General features: G+C 36.9%; 1 protein-coding gene across 10 annotated transcripts in view; it reads right to left on the reverse strand.

Moving 5' to 3' along the window:
• Positions 1–437: 437 nt before the first annotated feature.
• CSNK1G3 (casein kinase 1 gamma 3) overlaps positions 438–27,215 on the reverse strand; it is a 90,149-nt gene continuing 63,371 nt past the window's right edge. For 4 of the 10 annotated variants that reach the window (XM_075447335.1, XM_075447334.1, XM_075447341.1 and 1 more), the window contains 8 exons: positions 24,141–24,226; positions 23,925–24,009; positions 19,498–19,646; positions 17,301–17,396; positions 16,530–16,625; positions 10,051–10,157; positions 9,649–9,672; positions 438–3,806 (listed from right to left, as the gene is read on the reverse strand). In XM_075447335.1, coding sequence (XP_075303450.1) covers positions 3,752–3,806; positions 9,649–9,672; positions 10,051–10,157; positions 16,530–16,625; positions 17,301–17,396; positions 19,498–19,646; positions 23,925–24,009; positions 24,141–24,226 — 698 coding nt within the window. In that variant the 3' untranslated portion in view covers positions 438–3,751. The other 6 variants (XM_075447336.1, XM_075447337.1, XM_075447339.1 and 3 more) reach the window with 6 other exon arrangements.

Raw genomic sequence — 27,215 nt, forward strand, 5'->3', positions numbered from 1 at the left:
TATTTTCCGATCATTGTCATGAACTTATGGTGATTTTCCAAAGCCTGGAATAAAAAGTAGTTAGAGCAGTCCAGGATTTACAAATCCTCAGCAACTCTCAAATTCTCAAGCTTTTTCAGAAGGAAGCAAAAGGCAGTTTAGGGATCAGCATAAAAAAAGATCAGGTACAATGATGACAACTCACTGCATCCTTGCTTCCTTACAATTCATTCCGTCCATCAAGTACTTTAAGTTTTCATGAAATCATATTTCATTATCAAAGGCCATGTACCAATGACTTCCTTCTTCCAAGCTCAGATCACTGAGGTAGAGATCTGCAGTGTACAAAACACCTTTCTAAAAATTATATACTAGTCTCTGCCACATATATGACAGTAGCCTAACCATGAAATCTTTACAAGCAGTTTCTTCGTGTTCTGTATATTTGGTTATCCATTTCAGAACCTAACGGTTCCCTAAACACTCAGGGCTAGCTAAACACTCAAGTGCTCTTCAGTACACAAGAATATAGAAGTGTAGTCTGAAAAAAATAACTTGCATCTCAAACTAGTCAATGAAGTCAAATAGTACTTTTAGATTCAGTAGTCTTTAATGACAACAGGATAATATTTCAGAGGCAAGTTGTGCGAAGACATAAATAAGTATCTTCAATACCCCATATTATAGTATGTGTCACCACAGGAAGCACCACAAATATTCAGTAATGCTGTATTTTGAGTAAGGTTTAAACAGATGTGGTAATAAGATATGGAACAGCCTATCTTAGAAGAGTAAAAATTGAGCATCTGAGAACTGAATACATGCTTACAACTATACTACCTCAGTTACTATCAGTTACCCTGAAAACTTAGAGGAAGCTGTCTTTTGAAAATATACTATTCCATTTGCTAAGAGAATCAATGAAGCTGTACAGGGGCTTAATTCTGACAAACGTTTCGGCCATCTTCCTGTTTGAAATATCCTTCAAAAAAGCTATTAAAAGCTACTAACAAGCTACTGAAAAATATATCTGGGTGTTAAAATTCACAGTCTCAAAAAGACGTTCCAAGGAAAACCTCAGACTGAGTAAAAAAAAAGCATGAAAAAAATTTTACTTGCAATAGTTGCAATAGCTGTGACTGAACAACTAACTATAAGTCTTGCCTCCTCTACCTGGCAAAAGACACATTTATTGCATATGTCACAGTATCTGCAACGGCTTTTATGCTAGGTGGTACAGACAGCACAGACTTTAATCCACAGAGACCCTGAGTAGACTGGCTAGTTACAAACATGAGCATTGAAGTCTCTTCACTCTATTGTTATCATTAGGTGTATTAAAGCATATAACAATAAAATCTGTTAACTAAGCAAACACAACTGTAACTACAATGTTGAGGTAGCATTGAGTAACATGCTTTCAAATTTCTTGCTGTTCAAAAAGATTAAAACTGTTCAGCAATTCTTAAAAAGAAAAAAACAAGTTTCCATTACTTCATCCAAGACTGTAGGAAAGGGGGATAAAAAGGCAATTTTTAAAAAACTATCTTTATTTTTTTGTCTTACATTTAAACAGGGATGTATTTCATTTTTAGACATCCAGACTACGTTGACTTCACTAGTTTTGACAGGAAAAATAAGTATATAAATGCAACTCACGCTGCGATAACCTGAACATACCTGCACTAGTACTGACCGCTTTGCTTTGCTAGAAAAAAACCTTCTTCAGCGTTAAAATCAAGCACTGAAAAAAATACTGCTGAAAAGCAAGTGACTAGATACTGGTCATTTCAGTAAATAAACAGCTTTTATATACTCAAATATTTAAAATCCATAACATGTACATCTTCTTGTTATGTGTATGGAGTTTGGATCATACAAACACTGTACAGATCAAAAATCTCTGAGAATAAAACTAACCAGGTGTGAGACATACACATACCACATGTACTTCCTTAAACCTTACAAAGTCAAGTACTACAAAAAAATTATGTGTTTTCACATAAGAATGGTCAAGTAATCTACCTTTTCAGCTCAAATAAAAACAAAGAAGTAACTTTACGAGTTTGAGATAACCAGTAACACAAACCGGTGGAGTGGAAACTTATGACCTGTTATACAGTATGTTTTTGTAGGCCAAGTTCAGGTCTTTTAAAACAAAAACTTAAGATCATGAACAGTAATAATGACAAAGATCAAAGTATACATACAAGCACATAATAAAGTACACTTTTGGCTGTTAAGGAAAAATAAATTACAAAATACAATTAACATCCTTGTAAATGCAATAATGAATTTAAAGGTGTGCATTCATTTTGTATACTTTTTAAATGTTGTCACAAAACAGATCAAAAATAAATAAGTATGCCAAAACGCATTTATGGATAGAAAAAAATGCTCAGAAGTTCTAGAAGAATTATAAAAAATGGAGATAATCTGAGTTTTGGTCAACAAATCTGTCTAGTCGCTTCCATCTTTCACACCCCTTCTTCAATAACTGGCAGCTAAACATGACAAAAATCACACCTCTGTCATTATGGCTTTAAAAAAGCATATATTTTCTGAACGAAGTATAAAATGGGATGCCTTGTCTACAGAACTGCTGGTTTGTCCATATTGCAGGCACTTCATGGGACTGTGGGGGAAGTACCTGACACATCCCTACCATCCTACTATAGTAGTGACATTACACTGAAAGACAAGAAGTTGCCCCGAAAAATAATCTCAGGAAATACTGGGTGAAATGAGCTAGTATGCAGAGAAGGGAGACGCCTAACTCACTTCCATTGCATTTGTTTTCTAAATTAAAGAGTAAAATAATTTACAAACAGATGTCTAACATGACATGGCACATCCATATTTCCATGTTAAAGATGCTGTCACTCATCAATTACCTTAGTGAACATACAGGCTTTAATACTGATTCCTTTTTAAAGAGATTCACATTTATATCTTTTTTTATAATTCCTCTGTAGATCTCTTCTGAAAGTATTTCAATCTTACTAACCTGACTGGAAGCACAACTTAAATTGTACAAACTTCTGTATTCCTTGTCACTCTTGTCATTTCCATTGTAGGCATAACAAAAGCAGATTTTCAAACCCAGAGGCTACTGGAAATACATTCTGTTCATTAGTATCACCAGTATTTAGACCACTGTCAACAGTAAAATCAGCCTTCTCAGTATCTCTAGACAGTGACTGTACCACAATATCACAGACAGGGTTTGATGCTGATACAATCTGACTATGGTATCACCAGCGATACCAGCAGAAAAGAAAAAAAATGCAGGTGTCAGAATAGAAATCTTCAGATTTTTTTTGTTTTTTCTATATGGTTGTGTATTTGCATTTTTGATGAAAACTGCTTTTGGTATGCTGCTACAAACTCAACAGATTTATGGCATCTGCTGTCAGCTAAGACACTGCTAGTACATCCTAGGACAGCAGAATCACTTTTCCAGTTTAGTTTTGCTGAAGATACTGTTCATTTGTACCATTTCCTTGGTCCATTTGCTGATAGTCAAAGAAGCACTCATATTTGACAAAACCTTAAAGCTTTTAGAACAGATGAATTAAAGAAACCAGAGATGGATGCAGGAGAACCAAGTCAAAGCACACAAGCGTGACGCTGTTTCTAAAGGAGTCCTTGGAAAACGTGTGGTCATTACGGAGGTTGGTGGGGATTTTTTTTGATGGGGTTTCTTTTTTTTAAAGATCACAAGACAGCAGTTGAACAAATACGCAATTTCCCATGTTCTGTTTGGTTCTAGTCATTTGTGGCGCTGAATGGTTTTCTTTTTCCTCCGCTTGAATAAACAGCAGCACCTGCAGGTGTGACAGGAATGACATACGATATAAAAAAAAAACCACAGAACTAAACTGTTTACTGTATTTGTTTCACTTGGAAGTATGAAGTTCAGGTTCAGCCTGCTCCAAGGAACACATTAAGCTCTACTGCAGGTGATTGATTTATTAGTGACACATTTCACCTTTTTTTGGAAAAAAGTATCAAATGAAAAAAGCTATAATAAAAATAGCTATTAAATATAGAGTATTGTGTGAGGGTATCAAAAGCACGGGCATTATCAGCTGACTTAACAATCTATTTCTAAGAATAAGGAATGTTCCATTACCTGAGTACTCCTTCACATCGACTGGTAATATGCCATATAGAAGCTTGAGCTTAAGATTGCGTCACCTGAACTGTCCACTTAAGACAGTAGTGTTGACACTAGTCAAACATTTTGAGCTTCCTTTGTCAACTAGAACTTAGGAAAAACCTTCCCCAAGACTATTGCCAAAAACATTTTAGAAGAAAATGTTAATGAACAATATAATTAATGTTCTGATTCAGTGCTGCGGTGATAGTACTATGAAGGAAACTAAAATTGGCTAACACTGCGGATTTAACTTAGGAAATAAAAGATAATCTGAAAGTAACTGAAAACAACTACTTTTTCCTGAAAAGGAAAAAGAATTGGAGGGAGTTAGAAGCAGATAACACAGAGGAGGACTGCAGAAGTCCAGGAAGTATTTTTGAAAATAAACTAAACAGGAAAGCAACAAATATACAACTAAAATATACAAATATACAAAGAAAACTTTTGCATGTAACATTAGCCTTGACCACCACCTTTAAACATAAAGCTTCCACTTAGTAAAGTATTCACAATTTGCAGCCAAAAGTGAATATGCAAGCTGTCTGCCTTAACAGAGATTGCTCCATGGAGTTCTGCAGTTTGTTTACTGAATTCTCACTTGCAGTGCTATATACTCAAGAGTCTGTCTTAAACTACGTAAGTGCAACAGAAGTGAAAATGTAAACATACTGTATCAATAGTCTATCAATAAGTCCTTAAGTTCACCAAGCATTTTATGTCACTAAAATTCAAAAGAAATCCTGCTGATTTAGTTTGGAACACGGGAAATGGGGAACGCATTTGAAAGACAGGGAGAATAAGGGTCTAAAAATAAGGTTCTACAGGGGGTCAGAACAACATCCAACGTAAGGTGAGACAGAAGTTACCTTCTCAAAATATCCAAGGGCACCCTGTCGCTCAGTCACTGAAAAAGTAGCAGTGGGCAGAGGCAGACCAGAGCTGCTCTGAGAGTTACATAACTTTCAGTAGAAAAAAATATTGGTTATTGCTGGAGAGGAAGCCCAAAATTAAAACTCCATAGGGGAAACTACACAGACAAATATTTTTACAGCTAGAAGAAACATTATACCATATTTATTAACTTCAAAGTACTTCTAAAAGAGACTTCATTGTTTTTGAAGGCTAGTAGCCACCAACTACAACTGAAATTCCCCCACAACTCCTAACCCTTTGCCTTAGCATCTGTCTACAACCACTAACATCGATTACCACTTAAGCTTTGAATTTATATGTAGATGTATGGAGTCCAATCTAGTTTAATCTTTCTTTCACTCCAATCTTTTCCCAAATATTCCATATAAGTATATACAACAATCCTCATATCAAAACAAGCCATTTTACACTGCTCCCTCCCTTTCAACATGAATCACCCTATGATCCTCTACATGAGGAAAACCTACCCTGGACAGTGATGGTAAATCACTTTTGTACCTGGTTTCAGATTAGGAGGCCTCAAATAAAGCTTACAGAAAAATTTCGTCTTGATTCGTAATTTTAGTATATACAGAACACAGGTTACATAAGTAACTGAAGGAAGATGAAAGTGTGGTAGACAGTTAATGTATATTCTAGAAAAACAGTGTAGAATTTTAACTCTTCTCTGTTTAACTACATTTTGCTTATATGGAGCATGTCTTGAGGAACAGCAGATCACACTTCCTAAGACTGCTTCGATCCTCTGTGTAATTCAAGAACAGCTGAGGTTTTCTTGCCTTCCTTCTCAGAAAATTTTAACCCATCCTTGCTGCAAATCTCATACTGTCCTTTATTCCTTCTCCATAGCCTATTTAGTTTGATACTTCTCTGTCAACCAGGGAAGAATGGGGAATTCAAGAGTTCTACCTTTAACCAAGACAAAGCACTGCTTTTTAATCTCCTAGTCTTCTGGAGTTTGCATAATACTATTACAAAGTGTATAACTTCTATTAACAGTTTTGGTTTTTTTTTAATTATAAGAACTACTGCACTGTACTGGTGTGGGAAAATAAACCCTTATTAATATATAATATATGAAAAAAGTGTTAAAGGAAAGCAAATTTCATAGACCATTGTAAACCACAGGAGTGGCTTGGAAACTTACTGAAATGTATGTTTATCAGCCTAAAAGTGCTAGACCTGTCAAACCTTCCAAGGCCAAATAAATGTCATATCAAAATATATGCACATTTACATGGGAATAAGACAGGTCAGACAACATTGCCTGATAATAAAGTTTATGAAGGAAATGTAACCCTCAGATTAGAGATCCACAGTGCATCATCTCTTCAAGAGTATAATTTATAATGGAAATGTAGACATGTTCCTAAGAATACTATCACTAGAGGGTGTCATTATCACTTTTATATCTATTACATTGATTGAAGCTATATTTAAAGCTACAGATAGAGACATTATTAATTAATATTAAACCACAAATTTGTCATATTATTCAATATGCATACAAAATGCATAAGAATAGTTATGCTTTGAAAATGTCTAATTCTAGGAAAGGAACGGTTTTTCGTTTTAAAGAAAGCATTTAATGATCGCTAACCTGTTTCTCTGCATATATAAAACATTTCTACAGTGGGCAGTATAATATGGATTTATGAAACTCAAGAAACAACTTTTCCTGTACAATCTAAAGTGACCTTTGAGATGTTATTTAAGGTAGCAAACTCAGTATTATTGTTATAAACATTTCTTGTCCTACTTAAAACATCATACCTTTTTTCTGTTAATTACCCTTCCCTATGCCACTTGAGTAGTCCCTTGGCACAACATGCTACAGCAACTTCAGTTCTTATTTGTGTTTAGATAACTGTGTTCATATATTTATTTGTCACCTAGGACATGACAGCACTTTACTGCAGGATTATTAACAGGTGTTTAAAGTGGCACAAAGAATGCAAGACGCAAAAAGGACAATATCATATAATCTTTTCCTGTTTGGCCTTCTCTGTCCTCCCACAGTAGAGCCTTCTGGTTATCCAAATTGCACATGCTTCATAGAAGCAACTGTTCTGATGGCTAGCAAAAGAGTTAAGGAAAGAAAGGCTAATTCCTCAGTCGTAACTGAAGACCATCTGTAGATGAGAAGATCTGCAAGTGCCAGGGCAGAACAGTGATCTGGTTAGTTTTCTCCCTGCTTTACAACTCCAGTAAGTAACAAATGAAATAGGGCTGAAAACTACTTTTCTAAAACAAAACAAATGAAAGACCCATAAAAAAAAAAACCCAAAACCCAACACCCACTGCTAAGTCATGCTAGTTTCACATGCTTGCTGCACAGCAACACCTGAGAAATATGAAGATGACAAGGCACAAGATTTAGAACATATACTGTACGTGAGTATATAAACATACATCAAACAATGGAAGTGTTGGATGAATGTCCCAAAACAATAAAATGCTTACTGAAAAAAATCCTTATCCTTTCTATTTTACAGCTTCTTACTTAAATAGCAACAGCAGATCTAATATTCAGCTAAACAATATTTGTGTTCACATATGATAGGGCACCCTTTCTTCAAACTTTTAAACAGAGATATGCTAAGCTTCTAAATCTATGAAGACATCTAGAACAAAGAATGAAGTGTTTCTAAAAAATATTCAAGTTTGTCTACTCAGAGTACAAAGAAATGTTACAAAGAGAAGGTATCAGCAAGAGGGGTTAACTTTGCTCATATTTGCAGATGGAGAAAAGATTATGAAAGATACACAAAGTGAGAGAGTCTTTTGATAAAACAATGTCTCCCTAAAAACAAAACCATCTGTATTACAGATATGAAACATACTGATACTTGCATTTCCTTACACTCTTCAGCAGGGTAAAACCTATGAATTGATGCTTAAAGGTCTTGCTGTACCTTTTGATATTAAGCTTGGCTAAAACGTAACATTACCTAAACCTTCCAAAGTATTGTTACTGAGAAAAACATGTACAACTATACACTGATGACTGATAACAATGCTGGGGAGAGGGTAGGGGGAGCACTCGTGCATTGCTTTAAGTACTGACAAAACATAAAACAACTTCTACACCCAAAAAAATAGTCAATGAGGAAACTGCAGTTTAAATAGACACCACTGGAAAACTAATATTGAAAAAGAAGATTAATCTAAAGAGTAGGATATTGAGACTAGATATTTTATCTGTAACAAAACCAATAAAGACTAGGCCAAAAAAGGTCAAGGATAGCGTATTTGTCCATCAATTATTCATATCAGAGGAAATGAACTTCTACACTTTTAAAGCAACTGCAGCATCCTGGCTTCTGAGAATTCTCTTACTTTCTGTAGGTAACTAAGCATAGGTTTAATTGTGCTAAACACTACCTAAAACTTTAGAAATTTAATATTTTCTTGTGTGTACATAAACTCGGAATAAGGAAGGTTATCACTGAATTTATCCAGAGAGACAGGATAGGAAATTTCTCTATGTGCAGCCTATCGACATCTCTGTTTTTTGGGGTCTTTTTTTGTTTTAAATATATATTAAAAAACATGAATTCTTGCCAGAAAAGTAATAATACATCTGCAAATATGACAGACAAAGAACTCATCTTCTTAGTGCCCACACCAAGCTAGTGCACAAGTGTGACACAACAGGTATCCCCATTCACAGTTTTTAACTACACATGCACATAAATCTTACATATCAAAACCATAACCTGCAGAACAACCACTTGAAGAAAAACTTGTACTTTAAGAAATTTCCCCTTATCTAGAAGTTAGGAAAACGGGCCCTACAAAGCTTATTGCTATTAAAGAATACATCATGGATTTTTCTGCTACTAATGTATCCTTCATACTTGCGTGCCTCTGTTTTATGATAAACTAGATCCATAACCTTGTAAAATCCCATTCCAAGCACAATGATAAAAGAAAACACGTTGAAAGTTATACTGCTTTTAGCTTTCAATAATATTTTTTCTGTACTATTTCGCAAGACTGACTTTACAACTCAAATATACATACATTACTTGTCCATCTCATGTTAACAGATCTTAATATTTTCCCCTTTCATTACACTGTAACTTTAAGGAACCTTGAAGTTATGTTTTAGTAATCAGTTAGCAGATTGTCAAAGACTAATACTCTGGTAAATACCATGTTTACAGAGATAATGGGCAAAGTTCAAACATTTGCTAGCATTTATTATGTCTTCATATGAGTGAGTTATTCTCTAGATGTTAAAATACTAGCTGAATGCTACATCTGAAAATAATGTTTTCCCCTCTAAAACAGGACAGCAAGTAAGAAAAAAATATTCTACTACCCACTAAAAAGGATTAAATAAAGTACACCGCAGGCTATACAACTTAAAAGCAAGCAAGATTTGAAGCAGGCGAAACAGCTCCTGACGGTGCCTGTTTGTAAAAACAGTTAATTCTTTCACAATATTAAAACATGTTTTGTGATTTCCAAATGGACTTGTTATTTTAAAGTTCTCTGAAAGTAGTTTTAAACCAAATAAGTACAAAGCCCCTGGGGCTATTTCTGCCTGCCTGTGCTGTAGAACTCACCACATGTTCAACACTTTCTGGCAGCTATACAGAAAGAGAGTATAAAAAGAAAAAAGAGAATCAGAACACCACACAGAGGAAGAATTTCACATCTTTCATACATAACTTTTGGTAGTCAGAACACTATCTTGAAATAAATATTTCAAAGTCAGCTGAAATATCAAGAATGCATGCACTTCTCTAGTATAGAGGGATGTATTATTGAAGGTTTAGTCTAAAAAGCACAAGCTATAGCAAGTCTACTATTTAAATATTTGTTGCTAAAATTAAGTATAGCACTACAGCTTTTGCCCCTCACCAGCGGCTGATCATTTTAGACAATATTTCTTAAATAACTATACAAAAATAATTTTGAAATAGCTGAGCATGCAAGATCCAGAGAATATAAAAAGATTGACATACTTAGTTTCATCCATTACTTCCACTTCTGCAGGAGCTGTGATGGGTGCATTTGAACGGCCTGCAGTTGGGTCATCTGTGTTCAGTTCTCCATTTGTTGAGCTTACTACCTGAAATCACCAGAAATACCTGAAATTATGCTAGTGCCAGACATACATTTGTCAATTCCTAAAGTTACAATACATCTTAAAAATCAGTAATTTGTGTTAATTCCATAATTCTTTTTATTCCAGTAACAGTATCTTTTTCAGGTTTTATTCCTGCCTCCCTGTGCTCCTGCCATTTTTCTTTCACATCTACTAGTGGAACTGACACCTACATGACAGACTCAAAGTGAATGGACTAAGTAAAGCAATTGGGTAGATTAGGTTCGCTGACGTCCCTCCTGTCTCTTCAGAGCCTTAAGGGAAGGCACTAACCCCTTTCCTGGTACCAGTTCAGTAAGTCTTACCCTATGTGTCCTTCTTTAGTGTATTTAAACTCATTAGTTGCCTTCTTTGTGTGGTCCAATTCAGTTGTATCTCATCGAGTAGTCACCAGAAGAGGGGAAAACCAAGGCATTTTCTAAACCTAAGAGTGCAGGTGGTGTTCGGTTTTCACTCTTAGTGCACCAGAGCATTTACTGCCATTAAAAAAAAATAAAAATTGATTCATCTTCATTCCCATTAATTTACTCTCAAATTCCTTTGCAAATTCTTGAGCAACAAGACTGCTCTGGTTCTCTAGTAATGTTTGTTTTGACTTTAAACCAAATGAAACCGAATAGTCTCTCAGTTCCTGCCAGCCTTCCTGCATGACAAATGGAGCTGTTCCAGAAGCCTCTCCTTTATTCACCTTACAGCATCCACCATGAAGATGGTTCATGGGATATCGTCAGTGTGTCTGATCAGGGCAGCTGACATTGCTAGCTAACCCATTAAAGTACCAAGACGTCTACTAGCTACAAAGTAGCAGAAAATGCTGGGCCAAGTAACATTGCACAAAAATACTGTTCTGACCAAAAAACACTAGAGCCTGCAGAAAACGTGTAAAACCCACAGGAAAGGGGACCAGCAGTACTTTATAGTTCAAGATTCTTCCAGCTGTTGCCTGAAGGTCAGAGATTAAGGTAGAAGAAAGCAGAAGGAAGGAAAGTCATCATCATAATGCTACTATTCCCCTCAAGCTGTCCTCTTAATGTAACAGTTATGTCTCATCTATTTATAACCAGAACTAATAGCCTTGCCTATTGAAGTTTGCTTTGTGGTTCATATTGCAAGGGGACCTTCTAAATGCTTACAAATATCTCAAGGGTGGGTGTCAGGAGGATGGGGCCAAACTCTTTTCAGTGGTGCCCAGCGACAGGACAAGGGGCAACGAGCACAAACTGAAGCATAGGAAGTTCCATCTGAACATGAGGAAGAACTTCTTCCCTCTGAGGGTGACAGAGCACTGGAACAGGCTGCCCAGGGAGGTTGTGGAGTCTCCTTCTCTGGAGATATTCAAGACCCACCTGGACAAGGTCCTCTGCAGCCTGCTGTAGGTGACCCTGCTTCGGCAGGGGGGTTGGACTAGATGACCCACAGAGGTCCCTTCCAACCCCAAACATTCTGTGATTCTGTGATTCTGTGAAAGAGCTTCAGAAGTTTGCTGAACTTAAGCCATTTTCCATGTCATATGCCCACATCAGGTTGAGTTTTATTCTTTTTTGAGTTTCACTAAAACAGGAACCACTGTCAAAAAAACCCCACAGGCCAGTAACAAAACATAAGGGAAGATGTCTGAGATGACAAGAATATATCAATATAACTGAAGGAATTCTGAGAAACAGGACTTTATTTCTGTGATGACAGGTAAGTCAGTGGAGTTTCAACCAGGTAGCTTCAGCTTAGTTTCATATCATTGGGGATGGCAGATGCACTACACATGCAGTGACAGAAATAGGTAGGAATTCTGCTTCAACAAATTGTAAGACAGTTGGTCAGGCATCTTAAACTAAACAACCTGGGTCAGTACATTTTTTTAACCAGTATCTTAAAATCTGTTGTCATCATTGTCCATATTTACTGGTAACAGCAAATAGTATGATCCCAATCATCTCACCAGGCATCTTACTGTGGAGATAATTTCATTGCTTCTTGTGAATTACCCGGCTGCAACAGTGGTAAGCACAATGGAAACAGACGGTATTTGCATGGTAAGCACTTGCTAAGTAACTAAGGATCGTTCATGAAAATCTAAGGGTAAAATAACATTGCTCAACTTGTCCACCAAGTGAGTTTTGGGTAACTATGTAACTAATCACAACTACAGCCTGCACTATCCACACAAAGCAATGCAACCCCATTAAGATCTTAGTCAACTTTGCCTGCAGTCCTAATCATTCCAGATTTCTGCTCCATGGCCCACACTTAAAATGAACTTTTTTAAAGAGATCCTCAGACCTGTGCTCAAGGTTTAGTAACAATGGTTTATCAGAAACAGAAGTCTTTGTCTACAGTTTACTCAAGTAAATGTGGGGCATGGCAAGAACAAGAAGATATGAATATGCCCCTAAAAATACTAAAAGCCACACACCTCAGAATGCAGACTCCCAGACCTCTACTCACTGAACATGCACAGTGTGAAAATGCTGACCAAGTGTTCTGTAAATGATGCGACCAATCGGCAACACAGGACTGCTCCGTGGGCTGAAACTTACTGATAAGACATGGAATAAAGTAATGCCTGCTTCAATACCTGGTGTGCATGTTAGGAGGAGTGATACCCCATGTAGCCAGCACTGAATAAAGTAATGCCTGCTCTTCAATGCATCATGTGTTAGAGAGTTTTCCTCCCGATTTCGGTGACAATACTAACCTAAGATGACTTCAGTTTTAAAGGAGCAATAACAATCTTATGCTTGGGTCAATGCACTGCCATACGGTAATATAGAACAATGATTATTTCAGGATTTCCCAACACGTTTATATGCTTACATAAGAGAAAGCAGGGAAGCTATAACAACCTGTTCAGTGATTTTTTTTCCCTGAAATTCTTCAAGTTGACTTAAAAACCAAATAGTATTTCTTGACAGTGGTTTCCCTTAGTAGGAGAAATCTTTCTTTTCAAGACAGTATTTGTCCTAACATATTTCTTAGTTAGTTCAAGACTGCTTTCTCTAAGTAACTTTGACACAAACTTCATAGAAACCTTCGCACCAGATAGCAGAAGACTGTTCTGTCTCACTTTTGCTGATCTCTGTCAAAGAGACAGAGATCCAAGAGAAAGAGACCTCAGTCCTTTCCATACACATACACCAGATACATCCACCAAATACACAACCAAACACAGTCAAGTATAATTGCCTGTTGCATGGTTTAGTTTAGATGTTAGGAAAACAAAGTTCATCCTTCTAGAAAGAGTTGTGACCTCTGAAAGCATAAGCAGGCCCAAGTGTACTGGTAGGCTGAAAAACAGCATCAGTCACGCTTCTCCAGAATCACAAATGGCCAGAGTTTCAATCTAGTCTATCAATGCTGAAAACTGCTCTAGGAGGAGTCTCAGTAAGATGAAGAAGGAAGAATTCATACACGTGCAATAAGACAAAATATTTACCTTAAAAAAAAAAATCCACAAAGAGTTATTTAAAGGGACACAAGAGATAGGCAGGAGTGCTTCAGTTCCACTATCAGTAAGGCTACAACTGTATAATCTTACAACTGTAAGTTCTGTACCTTGCTAAAATAATCTATAATGACATAAATTAATCCCCTGTGACACCAGTACAATATTCTGCAACCTGACCAAAAAGTGCGTTTGGTAAAAGACTGACAATACAGGGTAAATGAAGCAGTGTTAACACTTGGACACTCTGATCTTGGAGCATATGGACTTCAGTTAGACCAGCCACTAGACTTTTCTCTCTCAAATTACATGGCAATCATCTCAAAAATCAGCACAACACAGGTAGAAAGATGTTGGAATGTAACAAAATTGAACAAGAGTAAGTTAAAAAGAAACTTTTCATTTCATTTCTCTACTTATGACTAGAGTTGGATTTCCTCAGTAGGCTGATGAAAGATGGGACACACAATTCATCTCAATAGATTTGTACACAACTGTAGTGGAAAAACATGGATATTGAAGTTATGGTTTTGCTTCTAAAAACTGTTAACAGGAAGTACACTTTTCCATGTACAGTCAAAGAATTAGTTTTCTGAACACTTCTATTTTGAAACTAAGTTTCCAATTAGAAGTGTTGCAATGTTGAAGATTAACTTAAACTACTCACCTATATACAAGTGGAAGATTAACCACTGAAGTGAAAATCTGAATTAACTTTAAGTATTTTGATAACTGATCTTGTCCTGGTTTGAGTTTAGTTACTTCAATTTTAATCAGTTCTTTAGAAGTTAAATTTGAAGAGCACATATATAAAGGAGTATACACCTCACATCATCTGTTTCTTGTTACCCTCTGTGCCGTCAGGCAGGCAAACTTAAAATACTAGAAACATTACCTAATAATGAGAGTTATTAATTGTGGAACAGATTAGTTTCTTAGGTACATGGTCCTTTAGAAGTTTGACAAGGCCCAGGTACAATAAGACAAAGTTAAGCCTGAATACCAATTCCCCAAATGGTAACAGTAAATCTTCAGGTTAGCCCCATGCTCTGTTTTGGACTAGTATGTAAACTAATCTTCTACTTGCTATGTTCAAAAATCAGTCAGAAAGTCTCTCATAACACAGATTTTTCTGATTTTCATGCTTATCACAATAAGGAATTGCAAAAATTTGAAAAAGACATAGAAAATAATCCTTCATTTCATTACCAATCTCAGTAACTGAATTCTCCACTCTTAAAGAAAAAAAAGAGGCAGCCTTCATGTCTAAGCAACTTCTTAGTGATACCACAGAATGCTGTATTTTACCTTCAAAAAGCTTCCAGTCAAGACAAAAGAATCAAAAAAATTCATGCTACTGTTTTAATTCACAAAAACTAAGGAAATGGATTTGTTTCATCTAACACACTGATATCTTGACTTCTTGAAGGAGAGGTGTCTTGCAACTCAAAATTACTTACATCAAATATCTAACCTTTCAAGCACTTCCTAAGCAGTTCCTAAGTTCAAGACCTCTGGCACTTAACTGGGATCTTTTTAACCTGATCTTTTTATCTAACCTCCTTGTAAAGAATTTCCAAACAGGAAAACAAAAAGAGAAAGGGTAAGAGGAAAGAGATCAGCTAGCAAGTGATGAAAAAAGTAATTAACAGATTGTACAGTCTTTATGACTGCATAAGCAGTTAGCAGTTCATGCAGAAAAGGAAACAATTCAGTGTTGTACAACTGACATTTTTGGGAACTGAAACTTATAAAGACACAGGAAGTTGCTGAATGAATTGCTGGGAGGTGCAAATTGCTCTCACTAATAAGGCTACACAAATTAGAAAGACAGATTGCCACACTGCAGCATTTTTATCTTACTTTAAACAGATAAGTGGAGGAAGAGATGTGAACTGTTTCTAGAGGTCTTCCCTTTATAACTCCATTTGCTAATAGTATTCGAACTGTAAACATGAACTGATGCTACAAAGTGAAATTAGACACGATTAAGCACATTAGTGTATCTCTCGCATAAGCCTAGAGACTTTTGGATAACTTAATAGAAAAACTAGAATAAGTACTATTAATGAACAAACCATTTAGAACCTGAATGTCTCCCATTTGAACATCAATGATAAGAGCATAAAAATATATACTAATACATATATATACACACATACCAACATTCAGTCCACTTGAATTTAATACGTCACAGTGAAGAATCACTAGCACATTCTAATAATCATCTACAAAAGGATCTCAGAGATGACATCAGCAGTAGTATTACAGACGACTAGTAGCAATGACCTAAAAAATACTCTGTTATCACTTTAAAATGAAATTATCTGCCAGATTTTCGTATCTGGCAGAAAAGCAGACAATTCAGCATAGAACTGATGACGAAGATGAGCAATGACTCATTTTTCCACTGATAAGTGTGAAGTGCTGCCCTAGGAAACATTCTTCTGGTCAACTATTGTTTGAACAAATGTAGTAAAGTTTAGGCAAAAATCACTACTTCACACCTTCATTTGAAGTTTGCTTAAGGAACAACAAAAAAACTTGAACAACGCTGAATTCAATCAATAGTGTTTTAGCTACTAATATGACTAAACAACACATCAAAAGTCTAAACTCCAGTTGCTTCCACTGATGTCAGTGTATATCCCCTTCAAAAAGAGAGATAGTTCCATTGTTTTAGGTTTTCACTACGAAATGTGTAGCAGAAAATCCACATAAACAAAAATCCATAGTTTTCATTTTGGCAGTTGTGAAGTAGGGAATAACAGGAACATTTTGAACATTACTGGAAAGCAAGCTTAATATGAAAACAGGAATCCTGTCATGCACCACAAGAAAGTAGTATTATATAATGTAAAATGACTGATTAAGTCATGCAAAGAAGCAGAAAATACCTGTACCGAGCCACCATGTCTGTCAGCTGCTAGCTGAGCCCTCAAACGATGTGGATTGGCTTGCTGTGAGTCCCAAGCTGCCCTATGGTCTGTCGACTATCATTTTTTAATGCATTAGGAATATATGCAAAAGAAGAAATAAAAATTCCAGAAATAAACAATTCATGCTTTAATTGTTAAATATTACCTTTTAAAAGTACAGAAGCACTACATACTCAATTCCTACTTAGATTGTACATCAACATTATCTGCAGACTTATGTATGCCTACACATACTTGTTCATAGAGAAGTAAAGTAGCTAAAACTCAAAATTCTTAGTAAGAAACAAAGTTCACCAACACAACCCAGCAACTTAGCTTAGGTAAATGGACACAGATCTAAATTCCTAACGTTTTTACCACCTTCACCATTATCCTGGTTTAAAAAGAGTGAAAATTTTACATATACATGTTAGAATTCCAACAAATGATAAAGCATATGGGGAAGAGACAGTGATTAAAAACTAAGAATTGAAAAAAAATTGAAGTATCAGCAGAGAGAAAATTCATTACTGATGTAAGCTACATCCCATCACAGCACCAAACATGCAACCCTTTAGGTATCTTCAGGTCGACAGATTTAGAACTGCATTAATAAGGATCTAGCTAAATCAGAGAAAAAACAAAGAGAACATAGAGTCAATTTTAATTTGGACTTTTAATAAAAGCAACAACATAGCACGTTGTTATACAACAGACAGCAATGCTGATTATCTTGCAGGAGCAGTTTACCTGATTTTTGGATTGTTGCATTTTATCTCTGTGCTGATATGCTTCTCTGATTGAAGACAGTGCAGGGTCTGAATGTATTGAACCCACTGGAGTAGGCTACAAATATAAATAATATGTAGCAACTGGTAAAAAAAATAAATTTCTAAGTCTTACCAAAAGTTACTGGTTTGTAATAGAAATTAATCTTTAAATCTGACAGTTTTCCATAACCCTAAATTACCAAACTAAAGCAAAAGCTTCACTAGATATTTACTAATACCAACAGAAAAAAAGGCAAACCAAGACTTACACAATTTCACAAAGTAGCAGTTCTGAAGTATTATCAGACTTTAATTTTCTGAAAGACTTTAGGTTGATATTTTCTGCAGTTAGCACATTCTGATGCAAGCCTGAAGAAAGGCTTAAAGTAATTTTTAATAGTAAACTTTCAAAAAAATATTTAGTAATAAAATCCAAAATTGTTCAACTTCCACACACAACCCCTTCCCTACTTATTAAAAGGCAGCAAGGAAAGATTGGAGGTGCTGAAAAATTAATCTTTTACCCTTTCTTTAAAGAATATAAACACAGAATTTTCTGTAATTTTAGATGCACTGTGATGGAAACTGATACCCTACATCATATTTAATTAGAAAAATGCATATAGACAGTTTCTTCATAATGAACTGATAAATATCTGGAGTGTATCTTAGATGCAGAGAAGTGATTGCTTTACATTTCAAAAATACTGGGAGCAAGAAAGCCACCAAAGCAAGAAAATGCATGCAATGACAATCACCTGTAAAGTTTTAAACTCCTTCTTCAACTCAAAAGTCAGGCTGAATTCCTACAACCTCATTTAGGATTGATGTTGTGGGTTTCTGTGGCAAGGTTTTGGTAGTGAGGGGGGGCTACAGGGGTGGCTTCTGTGAGAAGCTGCCAGAAGATTCCCCTGTGTCTGACAGAGACAATGCCAGCCAGCTCCAAGATGGACCCACCACTTGCCAAGGCCGAGCCAATCAGTGGTGGTGGTAGCACCTCTGGGATGACACAGTTAACAAGTAAAAAACCTGTTGTGGGACAGCAGTCGAGAGAGAGGAGTGAGACGATGTGAGAGAAACAACTCTGCAGACACCAAGGTCAGAGAAGAAGGAGGGGGAGGAGGTGTTCCAGGAGCCAAAGCAGAGATCTCCCCACAGCCCATGATGAAGACCATGGTGAGGCAGGCTGTGCCCCTGCAGCCCATGGAGGTCCACGGTGGAGCAGATCTCCACCTGCAGCCCATGGAGAACTCCACACTGGAGCAGGTGGATGCCTGCAGGAGGCTGTGACCCTGCGGGGAGCCTGCACTGGGGGCAGGCTCCTGTCAGGACCTGTGGCCCGATGGAGAGAGAAGCCCATGCTGGAGCAGGTTTGCTGGCAGGGCTTGTGACCCCGTGGGGGACCCATGCTGGAGCAGCCTGTTCCTGAAGGACTGCACTCCGTGGAAGGGACCAACACTGGAGCAGTTCATGGATGACTGTCTCCTGTGGAAGGGCCCCCACACTGGAGTCAGAGAAGAGTGTGAGGAGTCCTCCCCCTGAAGAGGAAGCAGCGGCAAAGACAATGTGTGGTGAACTGATCACAGTCCCCATTTCTGGTCCCCCTGTACCACTTGGGGGGAGGAGGGAGATAAATTATAAGTAAAATTAAGCCTGGGAAGAAGGGGGGGGGGGGGGGGGGGGTGGAGTAAAGAGTTTTTAAGATTTAGTTTTATTTCTCATTATACTGCTCTGATTGATTGGTGATACATTAAACTTCTTTTTCCTCCAAGTTTAATCTGTCTTGTCCACGACTAATTGGTGAGTGATCTCTCCCTGTCCTTATCTGAACCCATGAGCCTTTAATATTTTGTTTCTCCCCTATCCAGCTGAGGAAGGGAAGTGACTGAACAGCTTTTGTGGGTACCTGGCATTCATCCAGGCAAAACCATAACCATTGAACAGAGATTTAGTTTTATATTAGGAGAATACGCTTGGAAAGAGACTCATTATGAAACTTCTCAAGCCAAAAGACAATGTTTGAAAATGCATCTGAAAACAGGTTTGTAATAGCAGCTGTTCACAACTTTAACAGCAGCCATGAGATGCACATGTATTCTGAAACTCAAGACTAACACTGGCTCAAAACTGATCACACAAAAAAACCAGTCTATTATTGCTAGCTTAATCGTACTCACCAACTGTTTGCCAATCCAGTCATATTCATAATCAAACATATAGCCTTTCCGATCAAGTAAGTCTGTGAAGAGCTTTCTTAAGTAGTCATAGTCTGGCTTTTCAAAAAAATCTAGTCGTCTTACATAACGTAGATACGTAGCCATTTCTTCTATATAAATAAGAAATGTACATAGTTGTCATATCTGTTTTAATAGCACTCAAAAAAAAGTACTTATTATTACATTTTAAAGCAACTTCTAGTTCTCACCATAAACCCTGAACAGTTGTTCATCATGAATCTGTGAACTACCAGAAAGGTTGCTTAATATTAATAGTATTCTTCAAGATATACTGCCATATTCTAAACATATCCTACCAAGTGACACCCTCACTAATTCTCCCTTCACATTACCTGTCAAGATCCTCCATTCAACCTTCCAATGCTGATGCAGTGTGAGAGAAATATGGGGAGAGAAATGCTTCCTTCTATTTTTTTTTTCAATTAATTATATAAAGGCAAGGCTACAGAAAGGTAAAGCAGGAATATATGAATGTACAGGGTGGGATATGTCTCTAAGAACACCTGTTACCGCAATGTAACCTTCCTTTCTTTCAGAGAGGCTCCACATGTACACTTTTTTAAGATTCTCCCAGTAGTGGAGACAGCCAGGGAGATTTCTGAAAGGGCCTGGACCTTTAAAGCTACAAGGAAAGAGCTTTCCTAGTCGTTAAGGTGTATGTAGTCCTGTGCACTAGTAGCCAGAACCTTCAAGTTGAGACAAGAATTCCAGCACAAACCTCTTGGCAGGTAAGTAGAGCCTACAGAAGTGCCATTCTTGACAATGGATTTAAGCCACCAAAGGCTTCCGAGACAACAGCTGTAGGCAGCAAGCATCCTTATAGACAGAAGACTACAAGAATACAAGAGCTGAAAGGGAGAACCCATGAACATCTGAAGCATAAGTTTCAAATCCCATTGAGAATCTGCTCAGATATCCGACTACATCTGCAGTTAACTCCTTCAGGAATCAGCAAAATGAGGGGCATGTGGAAATAGAACAGTCTGAGAACACAGTAGGTGGTGAGAATTGATAAATGTTAACAAAAGACCAAGTCCTACAGGTCCTTCCACTCCAGCAGGTATTACAAGAAAGAACTGAAGTACTGGAAGGGTAAAGAGAGCGACAACCTAACCATACTGACATTTTGGTTCATTCAGACTGAAAAAAAACACCAAAAGTGACGGCAGTGGTTTGGAACAGAGTACTGCAACACCTTCTCACAATCTGATATGGATCAAGGGAAGCACTTGACCTGAATCCTGGGACATAAGTTCCAGGTGGACAGAGCTCTTAAAATCTAACTTGCTTTGGAAAATTTGTAGCTCATGGGTGGGAAACCACCCACGGGCAAGCCATTCTGAGAAAAGCAATGACTCCTCACTTTCAAACCAAAAAGGCTGCTCACATGGTCGCAAAGTACAAGACAAGGCACCTCTATATGACCAGAAAATCAAAGGATGAACAAGATTAAAAGTAGATGCCACCAGCATTCACTGATCCTATGAAGAGGTATGTATGTCAGAAGCAGCACAACAGTACCACTGCACACTCACCCTGATCCACACATCACATTCCAGCAAGTCTGGAGAAGCTGACACTTCATGATACAAATAAGGTGCTAAGAAGCCTATCTTCTGACAGAGGATGGCTGAGAAGCGCAGCAGCAGTGCTAAGACTGAGCTATGCTCAGTCAAACTCTTTCAGAGATAGTGTAGTAGAAAGGAGAGAAGTGAAGCTTTGAGACCAGCTTCATAACAAAATGTTGTGAGGCAGCATCACGTTAGTGGTACCAAGACATCCCAAATTACTCCATTCTGACAACAGAGTATTAAGCACTGTGTTTTAGGCATGAGCAGATGGAGCAGTGGATAGGAGGAATTCCTTGGCACCCAAGGTCCAGCTCAGCAGACAAGCAAGATTTCAGCAATACTAGCCAAGATCAATGTCTGAAGAAGGTGAAGAGAAATGCTGACACATCACTAGGGACCTCTTCTAACCATACTTTCCCAATGTAAACTGGAACTCCAAGCATGCAAGGTATGTCTTCAGAGGTATGAAGGCTGGAACTGAGCTATTTAATGCAGTTGATCTGTTACAACTGGCTGGCTCAAAAAATCAAATACTATCTTTATCATGCATATCAAGTGGAAAAAAAGAAGTTTAAATCCTTGCTCTTATTTTCTACAATGCTTGAAACGGCAGTAGTGTTGCACACTCCAGACAGTAGAATTCCACAGGGAGTGAAAAGGTAAGTGTTTCATGTCACAAAGACCAAAATATCTTTCAATGATACTAGAGTTCTCATGCCTTATGGAGCATCAGTCAGCTAGCTCAGTCTGCAAGCTGACTTAAAAGAATCAAAATGATGGTGGATGTACTGCTCATTCTATTCTATGTCTTAAATGACAAGAACGATAGAAAAAGGTAGAAAATCCTCAGACACCTAGCATGCAAAACCTTCCGCATACAACAATATATTTATTTTGAAAATGTACGTGTGTACTGTCAAAAGACATTATCTTTTGTGTTTTCCAGTTCAAGTATCTTTTTCCTGTTCTATTTACAGATCCAATCCTGTCAACAAGCACGTACTTGATTAAGTCTGGTGGAAACAGTTCACTAGATCCACAGAGCTGCTCACGCATAATTATTTCCAGGAATTGCACCACACACACCTTAAATTAGGTATTTAAAGGATTCTAGCCACTACATAAAAATGAACTTGCAAAACATGCATGCATTACTGGATGCAGATTTATATTCCAGAACTGGTTTTCTTCACCACATTTAAAAATTTATGTCATTTCACCAAACGTATGTTCAGACATTTGCTCTAAGTTCTGTAACAAAAGTCATTTTCACTTGAATTTTTTTTAATACACAGAAGGTGAAATGAAAAGGTACAAAAAATTGATAATGGACTAGTTTTTACCACAGGGTTAAAAAGAACCTCAAAAGGCTGTACAGTACACCACCCTATCCCACAGCAAATTGGTTACAGCCTTGTCTGTGTGGTTTGTTTACACACAACTTCAGCAACGGACACTGCATAGTCTCCCTGGCAACAGCAATCCCTTCATGCTCTTCACTGTATTTGAAACACAGGAGTTCAAGTCTAAACATAACTGTTATGGATGACATTCATTACTTTGTCCTAGCTGCTTTGGATGTATCAAACTGATATCTTTCATGTTTGTAGCGGCCAAAAGGTACAGAGGAACTTCTTTCCACCACAATCCAGACTAAATGATCCTTCATTCCTTTAGTTTTTGGTGATAGGTCTAGCAAACAGAGCATACAAGCACTCCCACTTCACAGTCCCCAAAATTGAATATACTGCTTCAGCTTGAGGCTTGACAGAATCAAGCAGAGTAGAAATGGAATTCATGTGTCTTTCAGGCTATATTTTGTTTATACAATGCAATTTATTAGAGGGCTTGCTTATTTGTTCTAAAAAATATAGCAGCATAACACTATCACTTGCAAGTTTAATAAACACTCTCATTTACACAAGGCACTCAAAAATACTGAACAGATCCAACATAGATCTCTGTGGAATACCATTTCGTGTTTTAAATTCAGCAGCAATGTACTTAATTGCTTCAAATTGTTTTACATTTTCCTTGCCATAGTATGTTCCTCTTCATTATGCTTTAAACACTACCTGTGAAGAAATTTTTAAAAAGTGTCAAAAGCTAAAGTACCAAGATTTCATGACACAAAACATCTGCCGCCTGTCCACAAGGCCTGCTGTGAACAGGATATCCCTTCATAAGAGGATATCAAATCAGTTTGTCATGAGCAGTTCTCAGCAAATCCATTTTGCCTATCAATGATATCTATGATTACTTTTCAAGGTGTTTAATTTTATTTTGGCAAAATCATGTCCATGTCATATGCGTGTGTGCCCCTTGCCCCAAGCTGATTAGTCCAACTTTTAAAAAATGTCATATTTGCTTCTCTTAAATTTTCTAATACTCACTAATTCTCCACGCGCTCAACGAGAAGTAGAAGTTGCATCTGAAACTACTTGCAAGTTATTTTAAATACAATTTCAAGCTGTTCCCAAGGCAGCTTGTTTTAAAAAGGGATGATACCAGATTTGAGTTGAAAAGACTTGCAGAATTTTGTGTGGAAAGACACTAGCACAGACTAACTGTATCAATTTCTTTTTTTTTTTTCTTTCTTTTAGAAGAATCTGTCTTTGAAGAACATCAGCATGAGCTTACTGCTTCAGAGGATAATTCTTGTATCTATTACCATAGGATATAATACACATCTTTGGAAGCATTATTTTATTTTTAAACACAGATGTTAAACAATTATCTATGCCAATTTTGTTTTCTAAATCAATACACAACATTTTTATTAACAGTAGACATTACCTGGGAAGTTTTCACACAACACTTCTATAGGCGTTGCTCGTTTTGTGTCTCCAATTTTCTGGTAACGTTCTTTTAATGTATCAGCCTATGATACAAGAACAAAAGAAGCTCCTGAAGCTATACAGCCTGCAGACAAACTTTCAAAAAGAAAAAAATCATGGCAAGAAAAGCAGGTGATCTGAAAATATGGTAGAGGAAGATATAAAAATCCCGTACCTTTAAACCTTGCCATGGAAGGCTTCCTCTGAGAAAATACAAAAACATATGACCTAAAGCTTCCAAATCATCTCTTCTACTTTGCTCTGAAATAAAATTCAAATAATATCAGAACATTCAATTGGTGTAGTTTTACATTATATTCAAAAGGTTAGCTTCCAAATTATGTACAAATAATTGGGAAGTATAAAGTACGTGAAATCAAACCAAACAAGGAGGGGGCTTCTTGTGTACTGTGGACTCCACTAAGAACACTGCTAAACCAAAAAAAAGTAGACACAGACTGCAGGAATATTCATCTCAACAGTACTTTAAACAAATTACCTTGCTGTAAGAAATTTTTCTTCTTTTAAAATATATTTTGACCTTTTACATACATAAATGCATTTTAATTTCAGTATTTTTTGATCGATTAGTTGTGAACTTGAAATAACTTAAGAAAGCTTTAATTGAACCCATTTTTCCTCAAAAAAATCATGGAAAAGATGGTACTTTTCTCACAGACCTCTTATGGAATTTCTGAGTAAGCCAAAGGTGGACTGAAGAAGCCTCAGAAGCCTAATGAATTGATCAGAAAGCAGCATAGTGAGGCATGTACATACAGCCTGCTCTCAAGACTAGCTGACTTAAAAGCTAAGTTACAGAACACCATGTCTGGCATGGCTACTATTTTTCATCCAGAGTAGAGTAGTGGCAGTCCTTCAAAAAATTCACTGAAGGTTAAAGAAAAAGGAACGTAACAAGCAAAACGCAGTGCATTCAAAGTTTTCAAAGCACATTCTATATTATTTTTTAAATAAAATCCATTATTCTTGGGGAAACTGAACGTAACAGAGTAATAGTAAAAGTCTTTAAATAACTAGCAGAAAACAGATTTTTACATTTTCACCTGACTTCATTCTATACTGCTGTCGAAACAATTGTTACACATTGCATTATGTTTTGTAGTAACAGGTAGTATTTCCCTCCAACTTTTATTTCCCCCTGAAACAAGGCAGAAAACCATAATATTAACATTGATTCTACTCAGTATGTTCACAAAGACAAAATCATTATGCTTTGACAGCAAGAAAAATGGAGCAGAAAAGTAAACAAAAAACTGTTTGTTAGATTTCGAACACAGGGAAGCTAAGAAAGTCAACCTGGCTTTGATCTGACCTACACAAAATATTGCCACAAATACACTGCATCTGAAAAACAATTCTTAATCTTCATATAAAAAGAACAGCTTACTAATTACTCTGTTTTCTATTCCTGTCTTCTCACTTGAACACTGAGTAAACACATACTAACAAATGAGTAAGAAAAAAAATGTTTGGTAATTCAGAGCATAGGCTACATCTAGCTCCTTACTTCATCACGTATCTGCTAGCCATATGGGGCTTTTTCACAGCCATTTCTCCTTCACTTGTTTCCACGTTTTCAGTTTCCTTGCTAACGCTCTTCTTTGTCCCGAACTCCTCTACTTGTTTTCCACTGCTTCCACTTTCCTCAGCGAGGGATCTCCAGACAATCAGGTCTTATTAGAACTTCTCTGCCAACCCTGCAACATCCCATTTGCTGACCATGTGCTATCCTGATGCAACCACAAGTTTAAAAAGAAAGCAGGAATAAGCAGTAGAGTTCTGTGCCTGACAGGTTTCTGTACATGACAGAAATGTTGACTCCAGTTGCCTGCAGAAATCCTGTGCTCTTTGTGAGATAGGGTGGATATGGAGATAACGAGTACATCACAAACACTGCTCACAACAAACATTTTGTGCAATGCAGTGTGTGTTTTATATAAGACAGTTCAGTGGTAAAATGGTGGCAAAGCATACAAAAATGTTACAAGTGTGCAACAGATGGCCCATCTATGGGCAACACTAAGGTATGGCCCACAAAAATATATTAGAAAGCTCTATTTGGTCTTTGCTAAGGGACAATAATTTCTCTCACATTAACTTCTATAGCTTACGCTGATGAAAAATTAATCTCTTCTCCTTTCTTTAAAAAAAAGCAACACGCACACAAAACCCTGAAGCAATAACTCCTCCACTGACAATCCTTTCTAGGATAAACTTTCAACCTTCACCCTGAAACAATTTCTAATCAAGATGATTTTTTTTTTCCTATGAGTTTTGGATCATTTGAGATACTTCTGTAGGATGGTAGTAGGATAATTCTGTAGTTCTATGGGAATTAGTTTTAGGGTACACCATTTGAATTCACAATGCGCTCAAGAATCTGCTACAGGAAAGGGTTATTTTTTGTTTGGTTTTTTTTTTTTAATTTTTGGGGAAGGAAATTGTTACTTAGAATCCATACGAGTTCTTCACTGATCACTTTGGAGTAATTAAAACATAGTAGTCAAATATCCTTTCCTATGTATGGAATTCTTCAAGATAAGCCTGAGAAACAGGAAACTCAAATCTTATATTGCTATTGTTGGAAGAAGGACCTCTGAAAACTGGAAAAAAGCTGTAGCAGTGGACTACCTGGAACACAGCAGGATTCATGGACCAGCTGGAGGAAGGGCTGCTGAAGTATGGTAATCCTAACGCATCACAATTTAATGAGATTGAGAGGATCTGTTGCATAAAGGGTAATATGATCATAAGATAACAAACACAATAAAACTTTAGGGCACATGGCCTCCTCTCTCAAGACGGTAACCCAAAGCTAGTTAAATTAGTAAGAAACTATTACCTGCTATTTAGTTCACAAGTTTTATACAAATTGATCATCTCTATTCAAATAGGTTGATTTTATTAAGAACTAGAACCTCACTCAGCAGGCTATCTCCAGAAATTATCTTTCTTTTTTTTTAAGCATACAAAATGAACTAACCATAACACAGATCAAACAACAGACATTCAATCTTCAGTAAGCATCCATTATAAACACTGCACTCCCCCCCCCCAAAGAAAGTTTTACTGCTTACTACAGGAATGCTGAAACAGTAGGAACATACTATCTCCTTGGATCAGAAAACATAGTACTAGCTACCAGGATGATTACACAGTTTGATACACACACCTGTTACTGTAATCACAAAGTAGATGGAAGGTGACAATTGACATATCCTCAACTGTC

The sequence above is a fragment of the Opisthocomus hoazin genome, chromosome Z, assembly GCF_030867145.1.
Source record: "Opisthocomus hoazin isolate bOpiHoa1 chromosome Z, bOpiHoa1.hap1, whole genome shotgun sequence".
Classification (NCBI taxonomy): domain Eukaryota; kingdom Metazoa; phylum Chordata; class Aves; order Opisthocomiformes; family Opisthocomidae; genus Opisthocomus; species Opisthocomus hoazin.